The sequence below is a fragment of the Pituophis catenifer genome, unplaced genomic scaffold (assembly GCF_029215685.1).
Source record: "Pituophis catenifer annectens isolate HBS135680 unplaced genomic scaffold, rPitCat1.0.hap2 SCAF_4, whole genome shotgun sequence".
Taxonomy (NCBI): Eukaryota; Metazoa; Chordata; class Lepidosauria; order Squamata; family Colubridae; genus Pituophis; species Pituophis catenifer.
In genome coordinates, this window is record NW_027256884.1 from 131,498,299 (window position 1) to 131,510,061 (window position 11,763).

The window sequence follows — 11,763 nt, forward strand, 5'->3', positions numbered from 1 at the left end:
AGAAGGAGGTCCTACCTGGAACGAAGGAGAAATTTCCTGAGGGTGAGAACAATTCATGAACAGAACCGCTTTCCTCCAGGAGTGGCGGCTGCTCCGTCATTGAGGCCTTTAAGAAAAGATTGGACAGCCATTTGTCTGGGATGCCCTAAGGCCTCCTGCCTTGGACTAGAAGGTCCCTTCCGGCCATAGGGTTCTACGAAAGGCTTTAGACAGAACAAGAAGCAACGGATGGACACTCCTCATGGAGAGAAGCAATTTCCTATCCGTGGAATGACTTGCCTTCAGCAGAAGTGATGGCTGTTCCATCATTGGAGGTCTTCAAGAAAAGATTGTCCAGAATGGTATAAGGTTGGGGAAGGGGGTTGGACCAGAAGACCTCCAAGCTCCCTTCCAGCTCTAGGATTCTTGGAGCCCCATGACAGCTGGGAAACACCAGGAACTGGATCTGGCAGGTTCTTCTCCTCTGCAGAGAAACCCCCCAGTGGTGGAAGAACCTGCATGATGAGCCATCCTGGCTTCAGGTCTGAAGGGAAGGGCCTGGACAGCTGGAAGATGCTGTTTAATGGTTTCCTGGCTCAACCCTTTGGAAACGGTCCTGAAGATGCAAGAGAACCTGGAGACCTGCTCAAGAAGGTCCATTCTTCTTCCTTGGGGTTTGCTCCAACATCCCTGCCATGCGACACTTGGTCTCCAGGTTGGCTCAGCCTGTATTTACATCGCTAGAGCCCTGTGATTCCTGCTGAAGGAAGGCAATAATCCTGCTTCATTAAGGATGAGGAGGCTGAACGAAGAACAAATAACTCCCTAATGCTTGGTCCAAAGGCTGATTGCTGAAAGAACAATCGGTTCTTTCTTTCTGAGAAGAACATCTCCTTCCTTCCTTCCTTTCTTTCTGCAGAGATTTTATCTAGTTGCAAACTGAAAACATTCCCAATCTCTTTCTAAACTGCGTTTTTGGCTACTTCCAGACCGATGGCTGTAAGTTTATTTTATTTATTACATTTATTTGCAGCCCATCTTTCTGCAAGAGGTTCATGGAGATATTCCTTACTGATTGACCCCTGTGAGGCTTTCTGACTTCTTGAGGGCCTTGGCCAAAACTCATGGACAATACGACCTCTGGAGTTGCTGTGGCTGGTTTTAACTGCGCTAAAACCACACGCCCGTAATTCTCCAAAGCCCAAAGGGGGGGCCCTGAAGAGCCACTCGTGGAGCTGCGTGTCTGAAGGTGTCTTAGGAGTCACAGCCAAGCCCCAGGGGGTCAGAGGAGAAGCGGGGGGGAGGGGGGGCTTGATCGCTTCCAAAAATTATGAAGGGTTTGGGGTCAAAGATATGTATTTATTTATACCTCATATCTCTCAATCTCCTGTCTCCCTCGGAGAGGGACTCTGCGTGGCGTACAACCTAACTGATAAAATTAAACTTGAAAATCAGAATAATTTAAGATTTTAAAAAATTTAAATTATAAAACCATTTTATAAAAAATTCTAGAACAGAACAGAACAGAATTACAGTTCCAAGATGGTGGATTAACGGTTGTTAATAGAGTTGAGGGGGACAGCCAGCCCCATGGTTGTGAGGGCCCATGCGTCCCCCGAGCAAGACTACAAGGCCAAGGGCTCCATCCCTGGAGGCTTTCAAGAAGAGACTGGACACCCATAGGGTCTCCTGCTTGAGCGAGGGGTTGGACTAGAAGACCTCCAAGCTCCCTTCCAGCTCTGTGATTCTGCTGTTACGTTACTTGGATCTCTCATGAAGATGCAGGCTTATTCTGCCTGCCCCTTCTGGCCCATTCAGACCTTCCAGGAGAGACGAGTATCCCTGATCTGAGAATTCCCCTCCCCTCCCCTGGAATCTGGAAGCCCGGCGGGGTGCTGGCCTCCAGATCAGATCAAAGCCGGCCGAGGAGGGGAAGGGAAGGAGCTGGGTGGGTCTCCTTGTTGACGCTCTTCCACTTCTGTTTCCCCAGTGACCCGTCATAACCACTTGAAAGACTTCATGCTGGTGGTGTCCATCGTGATTGGCGTGGGAGGCTGCTGGTTTGCTTACATCCAGAACCGCTACTCCAAAGAGCACATGAAGAAGATGATGAAGGACCTCGAAGGCCTTCACAGGGCTGAGCAGAGTCTCCACGACCTCCAGGAAAGGTGGGTGGGCCGCTTCCTCCTCCCAGCTGGAACCCTTGACAGGGGAGACGGGGGCTGATCCCTTTCCTTCCTTCCTTCCTTCCTTCCTTCCTTCCTTCCTTCCTTCCTTCCTTCCTTCCTCCCTCCCTCCCTCCCTCCCTCCCTCTCCTTCCTTCCTTCCTCCCTCCCTCCCTCCCTCCCTCCCTCCCTCCCTCTCCTTCTTTCCTTCCTTCCTTCCTTCCTTCCTTCCTCCCTCCCTCCCTCCCTCCCTCCCTCCGTGTGCCCGGGCGAAGTCTGCATGCGCTTCAGCTCCCTTGAGAAACATTGGATGAATTCCCCACAGGGTGAGAGTGGTGGGCCTCCACGTATGTCAAGGAGGTGGTTGCCCCCAACCCATTTTTTATTTTGGTTGTACTTGCTCCAGCCCATCCCCAAGAGATGCTGCCAGAAGAGATGTGATCAATAACGGGAGAAAGGGGTTTTTTTTAAATGCCCTCTGAGCTTGGTGGTTTGGCTCAGGAATTCTGGGAGTTGAAGTCCATGGGTTGCAAAGTCGCCAGAGTTGCCCACCCCCGAGCCCTTGGGCTGATGGAAACTACAGTCTTCCACCTGGATTGAGAGAGGTCACCTGCCCCTCAGGTCCCGTGGCCTGGGAGCCTTTGCAGGAGCTACTTGGGCTTGCAAGCCCACAGTGGGGCTGATCTCCTGGGTTGATTCTGGACCTACAGATCTCCAAGGAGTCTTGGAAACTTCCTGATGGTCTCTGGGTGGTGCTTAGGATTTTTTCTCTCTCTCCAGCCCCCGGGCGTCCCTTGGGTGGTCCTGCCTTTAGACGCCTGCATGGGGATCCTTCCTAGGCAGTGGAGGTCTCCAAACTCATCTGCCCCCTTTATGGAGGACCTGCCTGTCCACCTTCCTCCATGTCTCATTTTTTGTGACCCCGGGACACTGCGACAGTCATAAATAGGAACCTCTTGCCGAGCGTCTGAATTTTGATCACGTGACCCCAGGGGTCCTGCAGTGGTCGTAAGTGTGAAAAACTGTCATAAGTCCCTTTCTTCAGTGCCGTTGAAACTTCAGTCACTAAACGAACCGTTATAAGTCAAGAAGTTCCTGCACTCGGATTAGATGCGGTTGCTTCAACCTTGGCCCTCGGGCGCTTTGAAAAAAGTTCTTGGCAGAGTGGCAGCTGGATGGAATGGGGTCCCTTCCAATTCTCTGGTCCTCTTCTAATTGTCCTTCCGGAGGTCCCTGCCTGCCTCACCTCTTCCGCCCATGAGGTTCTCCGCTAGAGGTGGCTGCCCTGAAACCAAAGGAAGGAGGTTCCAGAAGATCTCCAAGGGATTCCTGAGATGGTCCCTCCCAGCCCAGCTTCCTCCTTTGCCCTGGCTCCCCAGATCCTCCCCGGGGTCTCCTCCTTCGCCCCTCCTGCTGGGCTCAGGAGGCCTCCGTCCCTTCTGCCTTTCCTCCAGATCCCGCTTGGCCCTGCTCTCATCGGCCGGGAGGGCTTGCCCCCTCCCTCCCTCCCCACCTTTCACACCCACACACCCCTCCCTCTCTTCCTCAGGCTGCAGAAGGCCCAGGAGGAGCATCGCTCAGTGGAGGTGGAGAAGGTCACCCTGGAGAAGAGGCTGCAGGACGAGATCAGCATCGCCAAGCAAGAGGCCCACCGGCTGCGGGAGCTGCGCGAAGGCACCGAGAACGAGCTCAGCAGGCAGAAGTATGCCGAGCAGGAGCTGGAGCAGGTACGCCTGGGGGGTTGGGGGTGAGGGAGGGGGTGGCCCCTGCTGGGGACCCGGGCTTTGCGGGGTCCTTGATGCTCTCTCAGCTTGGTTGTTTTCTTGCAGACGTTTTCATGACCTGACTAGGTGACAGCATCAGTGCTAGTGATGATGATGATGATGATGATGATGATGATGATGATGATGGTGATGATGATGATGATAGCACTGAAGCTGTTACCTGGTCAGGTCATGAAACGTTTGCAAGAAAACAACTGAGCTGAGAAAAGCACCAAGGACCCCCCTACACACTGCTCCTCCTCCTCCCTGTAAACCCTGTGGCCTCCTACCACTGATGATGTTCCCTAGTTAGGTCATGAAATGTCTATAAGAAAACCACCAGGCTCAGAGAGCACTAAGAAGCCCACAGTCTTCATCCTCCTCTCCACAACGCTCCCTCCCTCCCAGCACTGATGATGTTCCCTAGTTGGGTTATGAAACATCTGCCAGAAAGCTACCAAATAGAGAGAGAACCAAGGGCCCTTCATTTCAACCCCGGGCTGCAACTATTCTCTTTTCTTGGTCCCTGAACCTCCTACTTCTGGACTTCTGGCCCTTGACCTGCCGCCTTTCGGACTGGCCCCAACCCTCAGCTGTCTCTGGGCCTGTGGGGTGCCTTTGGCTTTCCCCCATAAGCGCCAAGCCTCCCCACGGCTGCTGTTGCTATTCTCTGGGGTGTGTCCTCTCTGCCCTCTGAAGCCCTGTTGGGGCCCTTATGTCTCCCCCCCCCAGGTGCGCATGGCCCTCCGGAATGCGGAGAAGGAGCTGGAGTCCCACAGCAGCTGGGCGGCCCCCAATGCCCTCCAGAAGTGGCTGCAGCTGACCCACGAGGTGGAGGTGCAGTACTACAACATCAAGAAACAGAACGCGGAGAAGCAGCTGCTCCTGGCCAAAGAGGGGGTGAGTGCCGGGGTGGCCATCGTGAGGATGCCCCCCTCCCCCAATCCCTTTTCAACCAGTCACATACAGCAGCCTTGGCAGCCTCCCAACCTTGGCAACTGATACACAGGTAGCCCTCAGCTTACAACCACAATCGAGACCAGCATTTCTGTTATTAATCGAGGCGGTCGTTCAGTGAATCCCAGCTGATTTTGCATCTTTTTTGCCATGGTTGTTAATTGAATCATGCGGTCATTAAGTGAATCCAACTCCCCCCACTGACTTAGCTGGCTGGAAGCTGCCTGGGAAGGTGGCCAGGGAAGCTCACACAACCCCAGGAGCTTTGCAACTGTTGTATACATTACCAAGCACTCAAATTTTGATCATGTGACCACGGTGATGCTGTGTCGGTTATAAGTGTGAGGCCAGTCATAAGTCATCAGGGCCGTTGCAACTTTAAATGGTCACTAAATGAATAAGTTGAGGACTACCTGTATAGATGTGATGGAATGTAGGTAGGAGGGGCTTCATTCAAGAAAATCAAGAGACAACTCAGCCTGGATATTTTGTGGGTGAGAAAGAGGGTGAAGGCAGCTCCTCCTCACTAGTTCCCAGAGTGTACGGTAGATGCAGATAGGAGAGGCTTCAGCCTGGCAAGATTCTGTCTGTGGGTGTGAAAAATGAAGACGAATGGGCACCTGTTGTTCTGGGCTTGGGGCCAGGCAGTAGTGCTTGAACCTGTCCCATCTTCCTCCAAAGGGAGCACCGTGTGGCTTTCCTTCCTTAGCTAGAACCTTCTCTGTTTTACTCTTTCCATTCTGCAGCGAACGGAAAGAATCTTTGTAAGGGTTGCAAAGCAGGTATCCCAGTCGTGGGAAGATGAGGAGGGGGTGGACCCCATAGCAGCTCCCCATTGCCACAAGGGGGCCTCTGTCTGTGGTGGAATCTGCAGCTGAAGGGAGGGGGGAATGAAGAGATGGGTCCTTCAGATGGCAGGGAGGGAGCCACCACGGAGAAGGCCCTTCTTCCTGGACCCCCCCTCCCCCAGCATCCCTTGCCTCCCTGCTCTGGTGGGTCTGGTGGAGATGGCTGAGAAAAGAGGGAGGGGGAAGAAGAGTTGCAGGAACTGGGGACGGCCAGTCTACAGAACTTCTTTTCTCTAGCGGGGATGGGGGGTGGGGGGACTTGATAGCAGCATTCCAACATTTGAGGGGCTGCCCCAAAGAAAGGAGGGGGTCCAGCTATTCTCCAAAGCCCCTGAAGGCAGGACAAGAAGCGATGGATGGGAAACTAACCAAGAAGAGAAGCAACATGGAATTAAGGAGAAACTTCCTGACAGTGAGGACAATTAACCAGTGGAACAGCTTGCCACCAGAAGTTGTGGGGGCTCCATCACTGGAGGCCTTTAAGAGAAGACTGGGCAGCCACTTGTCTGAAACGGTATAGGGTCTCCTGCTAGAGCGAGGGGCTGGACTAGAAGACCTCCAAGTTCCCTTACATCTCTATTCTGATTGATAGAAGGCAGAATTCCCAGCAGATCAAGCTGCAACCAGTTGATTGAAAGGGGGGGGGCATCTTGCTGCACCTCCTGAGCGCTGCCGCCTGACCCCTCTTGGTTCTCCCCTCCAGGCCGAAAAAATCAAGAAGAAACGCAACACCCTGTTTGGCACCTTCCACGTGGCCCACAGCTCCTCCCTGGACGACGTGGACCATAAGATTTTGACCGCCAAGTGAGTTTGTGCCACAGGCCCTCCCCCTCTCCTCCTGCTGCCCCCCTCCCAACAGCCTTTGCGGTGGGGGGGGGCGTCCTGTGTCCACCAGGGGAGCCCAAAGGGAGAGACCGACAACCCCCCCCCCCCGCTCTCCATTCAGGCTTTGACCCTTGAGGCAGCAGGGATACCTGGAAGGGGGAGCGGGGGTGTCTGGGGGGGAGGGACCCCCCTCCATGTCAGCTGGGCTGCTTGAGGCTTCGCAGGGGGGGCTCCTCTGGGACGGAGAGTCCTTATGACCGCTGCTCAGCTGCTGACTGCTTAGTGAGTCAGGCCTGATTTTATGTCGCTTGCTAGAGTTACTAAGCGAATCGTTGCAATTGTTTAAGTGAATGACCCGGTCATTAAGCAAATCCACTTGGCTCGTCGGAAGCAGCTGGGAAGGTTGCAGGGGGTGCCCGTGGGACCCTGGGATGGGGCAACCTGACTAGGTGGCTCAGTGGCTAAGACCCTGAGCTTGTCCATCGGAAAGGTCGGCAGTTCTGCAGTTCGAATCCCTAGCATAGGTCTCCAGCGTGAGCAGGGGGTTGGACTAGATGGCCTCCAAGGTCCCTTCCAACTCTGTGACTGTGACTGATGGTAACATCAAACCTGGTACTGATGGTAACTGTGATAATACTGGAGGTCCTCAACTTACGACCAAAATGGAGCCCAAAATTTCTGGGGCTAAGCGAGACGGTTGTTAAGTGGGTTTTGCCTGATTTCATGACAATGCAACTGTCATAAGTACGGGTCAGTTGCCGGTTGTGATCAACGTCCAAGGGATAGTGCAGCGGTCGTAGCTGTGAGGACCGGTCCTAAGTCTCTTTGTTTCAGTGCTGTTGCAACTTCGAACGGTCACTAAACGAACGGTGGCTGTGGCGTTGCCGGGGGGGCTAGAGGCCCCAAGAGGGCTGCACCGGACCCTCGTCTCCGCAGGCTCCTGACTCTCCCCCTCCTCCTGCAGGCAGGCGCTGAGCGAGGTGACGGCCGCCCTGCGAGAACGGCTCCACCGCTGGCAGCAGATCGAGCTGCTGTGCGGCTTCCAGATCGTCAGCAACCCCGGGATCCCCACGCTGGTGACGGCCCTCAACATCGACCCCAGCTGGGTGGGGGGGCCCCCGCGCCCCAACCCCTCCCACTTCATCATGACCGACGACGTGGACGACCTGGACGAAGAGATGGTCTCCCCCATGTCCATGCAGTGTAGGTGGGGGCGGGCCCCAGACCCCCCTCCCCCTCCCCACACACCCATCCCCATCTTCAGAAAGTCCTCGAACTACAACCACGGTTGAGCCCAAAACTCCTAAGTGAGGCAGTCCTTAAGTAGATTATGACCCGTTTTATGACCGTTGTTGCCACCGTAGCCGAGTGAATCATTGCATTTGTTAAGCTAGTCACATGGTCGTTAAGCGAATCTGGCTTCCCTGTCAACTTTGCTTGTCAGAAGGTCGCAAAAGGGGATCACGAGACCCCAGGGACACTGCGACCGTCATAAATGTGAGTCGGTTGCCAAGCAGCCAGATTTTGATCATGTGACCACAGGGAAGGCCGCAACGGTCGTAAGCGTGAAAAATGATTATAAATTGCTTTTCTTAGGGATGTAACTTCGAACGGTCACTAATTGAACGGTCGTAAGCCAAGGACTAGCTGCACTTTGTCTTACTCTGAGAAAAGCAGTGAAGGAGCCAGCCTTGGCTTCCTCGTGCTTAACCCCCGCAGTGCCTCTGAGCACCTACAGAGTGCTTTTCTCAGTACCCGGTTCAGCTGGGTCACGGAGGGGAGGGGTCTCGGGGTAGAGGCGAGGCGGGTCATCTTGGCACCGGAAGCCCAGCCGAGCCCCGGCCCTTTGGGTCTGCCCTGGGAGGCTGGGAAGGGCCCCAGAGGAGCCGAGGGGGCGGAGAGCTAAGCCCTCCTGGAGGTCCTGACCCAGGAAGGCCCCGCCTTTCTCTCCAGGGTCTGGGCTGGGGGGCAGGAAGGACCCCCCCCTTCCCGGACGTCGATGCCAATGACGCTTTCTCTTTCCCCGCCTGCCCTCCTTGCTGACGCCAGACGTGGCCTTGCTTTTGGGGCGCCAGGGCAGTGACCGCCCCGCCCCCTGCTCGGAGGACCAGGCCTTCTGGAAGGACCCCGGTTTGAGCCTTCTTCTCTTGGATTCGCTTTCACCCACCGGACTAAACTCGGCCTACGAGCCCCTCCTCCTGCCCCCCATCTGGGCGGTCCCCCTTTCTAGCACAGCCACTAACCCTCACCCCCTCTGCTGCCTCTCTCTGCCGACCCCTCCCGGAGGGCAGTGCCCGTCGGAACGAAGAACCGCTGCGGGACAGAAGCCGTGAAAGCAGAGCGGAGGGGCGGGATGGACAGACGTCCATGTTCACTTGGGCAGGGAGAGAAAGGGGACCCACCCCACCCCACCCCCTCCGGCTTTTCTTGCCTTTGGAGCCGCGGTCTCCAGCCGTGGCAGCTTTAAGACTTGTGGACTTCAACTCCCAGAATTCCCCACTCGGGGGTCCCCAGGCCCGCTGGCAGAGCCAGGTTTTCAGTGCTGTGTGGAAGAGGGTCAAGAGGGGGGCCAGTCTTACCTCCGCAGGGATGATGTCACCCAGGGAGGGAGACCCCACCGAGAAGGCCCCCCTTCTAGCTCCCACCCTCCTTTGAAGAGATCTTCCTGGCCAGCACATGTTCCCACTCCAAATTATCCCCATGCAGGGAAGGGATGCAGGAGGGCCCCAGACTTTGTCTTCCCCAGAGACAGGCGTTGGGAGGGGCGCTCTGAAGGGGGGAGGGCGGGGGTCAGGGGGAGATGGCGCTGAATGGTCTCCCTCCCAACCGGCTTCCTGGTTCTTCGCTTCCCAGCAGGGCCTGATTCTTCCTGGGGTCTTTCGTGCACCGGGTAACTCCTTGTCTCCCATTTGCATGCCTCTTCGGGCCCAGCCAGCAGCCTTGGGCACCTCCCTGGGCACCGTGGGGCTGGGGCCGACAGGTGGTGGGCAGTCGGGGGGCAGCCACACTTATTGTGTGCTTCGGCCAGACTGGGGAAAAACTCACCTCATCCTCCTTGGCTGATTGCATCCCAGGGAGTGGGAGAGGAAACAGGGAGGGCGCTTCTGACGCCCCCCAACCCCATCCTCCCTCCCTCCCTCCCTCCAGGAAAGACGGAAATGGAGGAAGCGGCCTCCTGGACAAGCAGTGCAGCCTCTTTCTCCCTAACTTGGCCCTTGTTCCCTTCTCTCCCGCCAGCTCCCACCTTGCCAAGCAGCGTCATTCGCCAGCGCCTGGTGGATCCCCAGCATTCCTTGGGATCGCAGAGGTTGGTAGAGAGTTACCAGCAGGCCCCCAGCCAGGGGGAATCGGGACAGCTGGTGCATTACCTGCCCGGCAGGGTCACTCTGCGCCGAATGCCCAGCCTCACCGGTGGCGGCAGCAGCATCGACGTCCCAACAGCTCCACCGTACTCCTCCTCCTCCTCCTCGGCCGGCCACGGAGCGCCCTCTGATCCCGCCTGCCACGGGCTGCCCATCCTCTACCACCACACCACCTCCTCCTACATCCTGCAGATGGATGCCCTGCCCAACCTGCCCCCTCCCGACGTCACCTCGGGGACGCACGGCCAGACAGAGAGCTCAGGGTACCGTCCTGTCCGCTCGGCCTTGGCACGGGCTCCCCCGCCTAACCTTTGGCCAGCTGTCGGCAGCCGCTGCGCGGGGTGTGGTGCCTGCTGTGTCTTCCCATGAAACCCACTAACTGCACCGTGAGCTCTCCCGACCCCTGGGCTGGACCCCTGGCTGTGTTTGCTGTGCTCAAGAGCGCTGTGGGCGGCTCGTGTCCAGCGGTTCATGGGGCTCCTCCTGAGGCCGCCCTGTTTGGCCATTTGCCTGGGAGGCTGCCTGGAAGGACAGCAGTAGCATTTATATGCCCCCCCCCCCCACACTCTGTATGAGAGTGAGGGTGGCATGGAGGAAAATGGCTTGCCGGCCTTCCCTGGGTTCCGTCTGTGAAGGAATTGGGGGGCAGGGCATCGGAAGGCAGCTGCTGCTGTGGGCCACTGAATGCAGGGGCATGGGTTCGAGTCCTTCCAGGCTCACAGACTCACGTCTTCTCACCTCCCCCCCCCTCCAGGGACCTGGCTCGCTCGGACTCGGATTCCTCCATCCCACACCTGAGCGACCTCCCGCGGGCAGCCGTTTCCATGCCCAAGCTGCGGCCCGCCCTGCTGAACAAACCGGCTGAGGAACAGCAGCAGCATCAAACGGAGCCTGTCGAGTCGGAGACCCCGCTGACAATGAAGAAGGTGCCCCCGCACAACCACCACAGGGGGCTGGAGAAGGCGGGCAGCCTGGGGGAGCTGGGGCCGGTGGGGGCCCGTTCAGGGGACTCCTCTCGGTCACACAGCCCCAGCTCCACTGAGCCAGACACCCCCTCGCCGCCTGCCAATGGCCGCACCGCGCTCTCCCTCCTGTCTGGCAAGGCGAACAGCCGCATCCCACACCTGGCAGCCAAGAAGACGGGCGCGGCGGGCGAGGAGGACAGTGGCTCCACCGGCGAGGAGACTGACTCAGGCGCCGGGAAGAAGAAGTTCCCGCTTAAGATCTTTAAGAAGCCCCGGAAGTAGCCGGAGGACACGGAAGGACTGGGCAAGCGCCCTTGGCTGCCCTCCACCGGAACGCCTGGTGCTGACAGAGACGCTCTTTGCTGGGGGGCCTCCTGGGGCCAGAGTGCCCTGCTTGGCTGCGCATGGCTTGCACCCGCTGCCCCCCTCCTGCCTGCTGCTCCCCTCCATGCGGCTGGAGGAGGGGAACCCCAACAGGCGTCCCTGGACCACAGCCTTCCCTCGGGAGCGGAACCAACGCTTCGCGGCTCTCGTGGCCGCTTGGTGCAGCCAAGGAGAGGATGGCAACGCCTCGGGCTCCTGGCTGCCTCCTGGACTGTCCAGAGCGGCCCTAGGGAGCCCGTCTCGCTGGGTCTCAGGGCAAGGAGGAAGGTGGCCGTCTGGCCAGCAAGGCTGCAGGGGGGCTGCCCAGGCAGCAAAGGGGGGCAGCTCCTTGGGCCAGCCAGCTGCTTTTCGTAAAACTGTTTTGAATCTAATAAAGCATGTAGACTATTTTAATAAAGTTGACGGTGTGGTCTCCTTCTGGGATGGCTGCTGGGGCGGCCAGAAGCGCTGTTTCCCCCCCCCTCCAGCTCAGCCTGGGGCCCCAGTGAGGAGAAGGCCTTTCTTTTCTCTTAAGG

The 11,763-nt window shown here is 57.4% G+C and overlaps 1 protein-coding gene across 4 annotated transcripts in view; it reads left to right on the forward strand.

Annotated features, from left to right (window-relative positions):
- Positions 1 to 11,645, forward strand: part of STIM1 (stromal interaction molecule 1) — a 55,181-nt gene extending 43,536 nt beyond the window's left edge. The window contains exons 6-13 of one of the 4 annotated variants that reach the window (XM_070943087.1): positions 1,970 to 2,147; positions 3,694 to 3,871; positions 4,640 to 4,807; positions 6,416 to 6,516; positions 7,502 to 7,740; positions 8,587 to 8,667; positions 9,775 to 10,162; positions 10,654 to 11,645. In XM_070943087.1, the coding sequence (XP_070799188.1) occupies positions 1,970 to 2,147; positions 3,694 to 3,871; positions 4,640 to 4,807; positions 6,416 to 6,516; positions 7,502 to 7,740; positions 8,587 to 8,667; positions 9,775 to 10,162; positions 10,654 to 11,146 (1,826 nt within the window). In that variant the 3' untranslated portion in view covers positions 11,147 to 11,645. The remainder of the gene's footprint in view (positions 1 to 1,969; positions 2,148 to 3,693; positions 3,872 to 4,639; positions 4,808 to 6,415; positions 6,517 to 7,501; positions 7,741 to 8,586; positions 8,668 to 9,774; positions 10,163 to 10,653) is intronic. The other 3 variants (XM_070943090.1, XM_070943089.1, XM_070943091.1) reach the window with 3 other exon arrangements.
- The last annotated feature ends 118 nt before the right edge of the window (positions 11,646 to 11,763 follow it).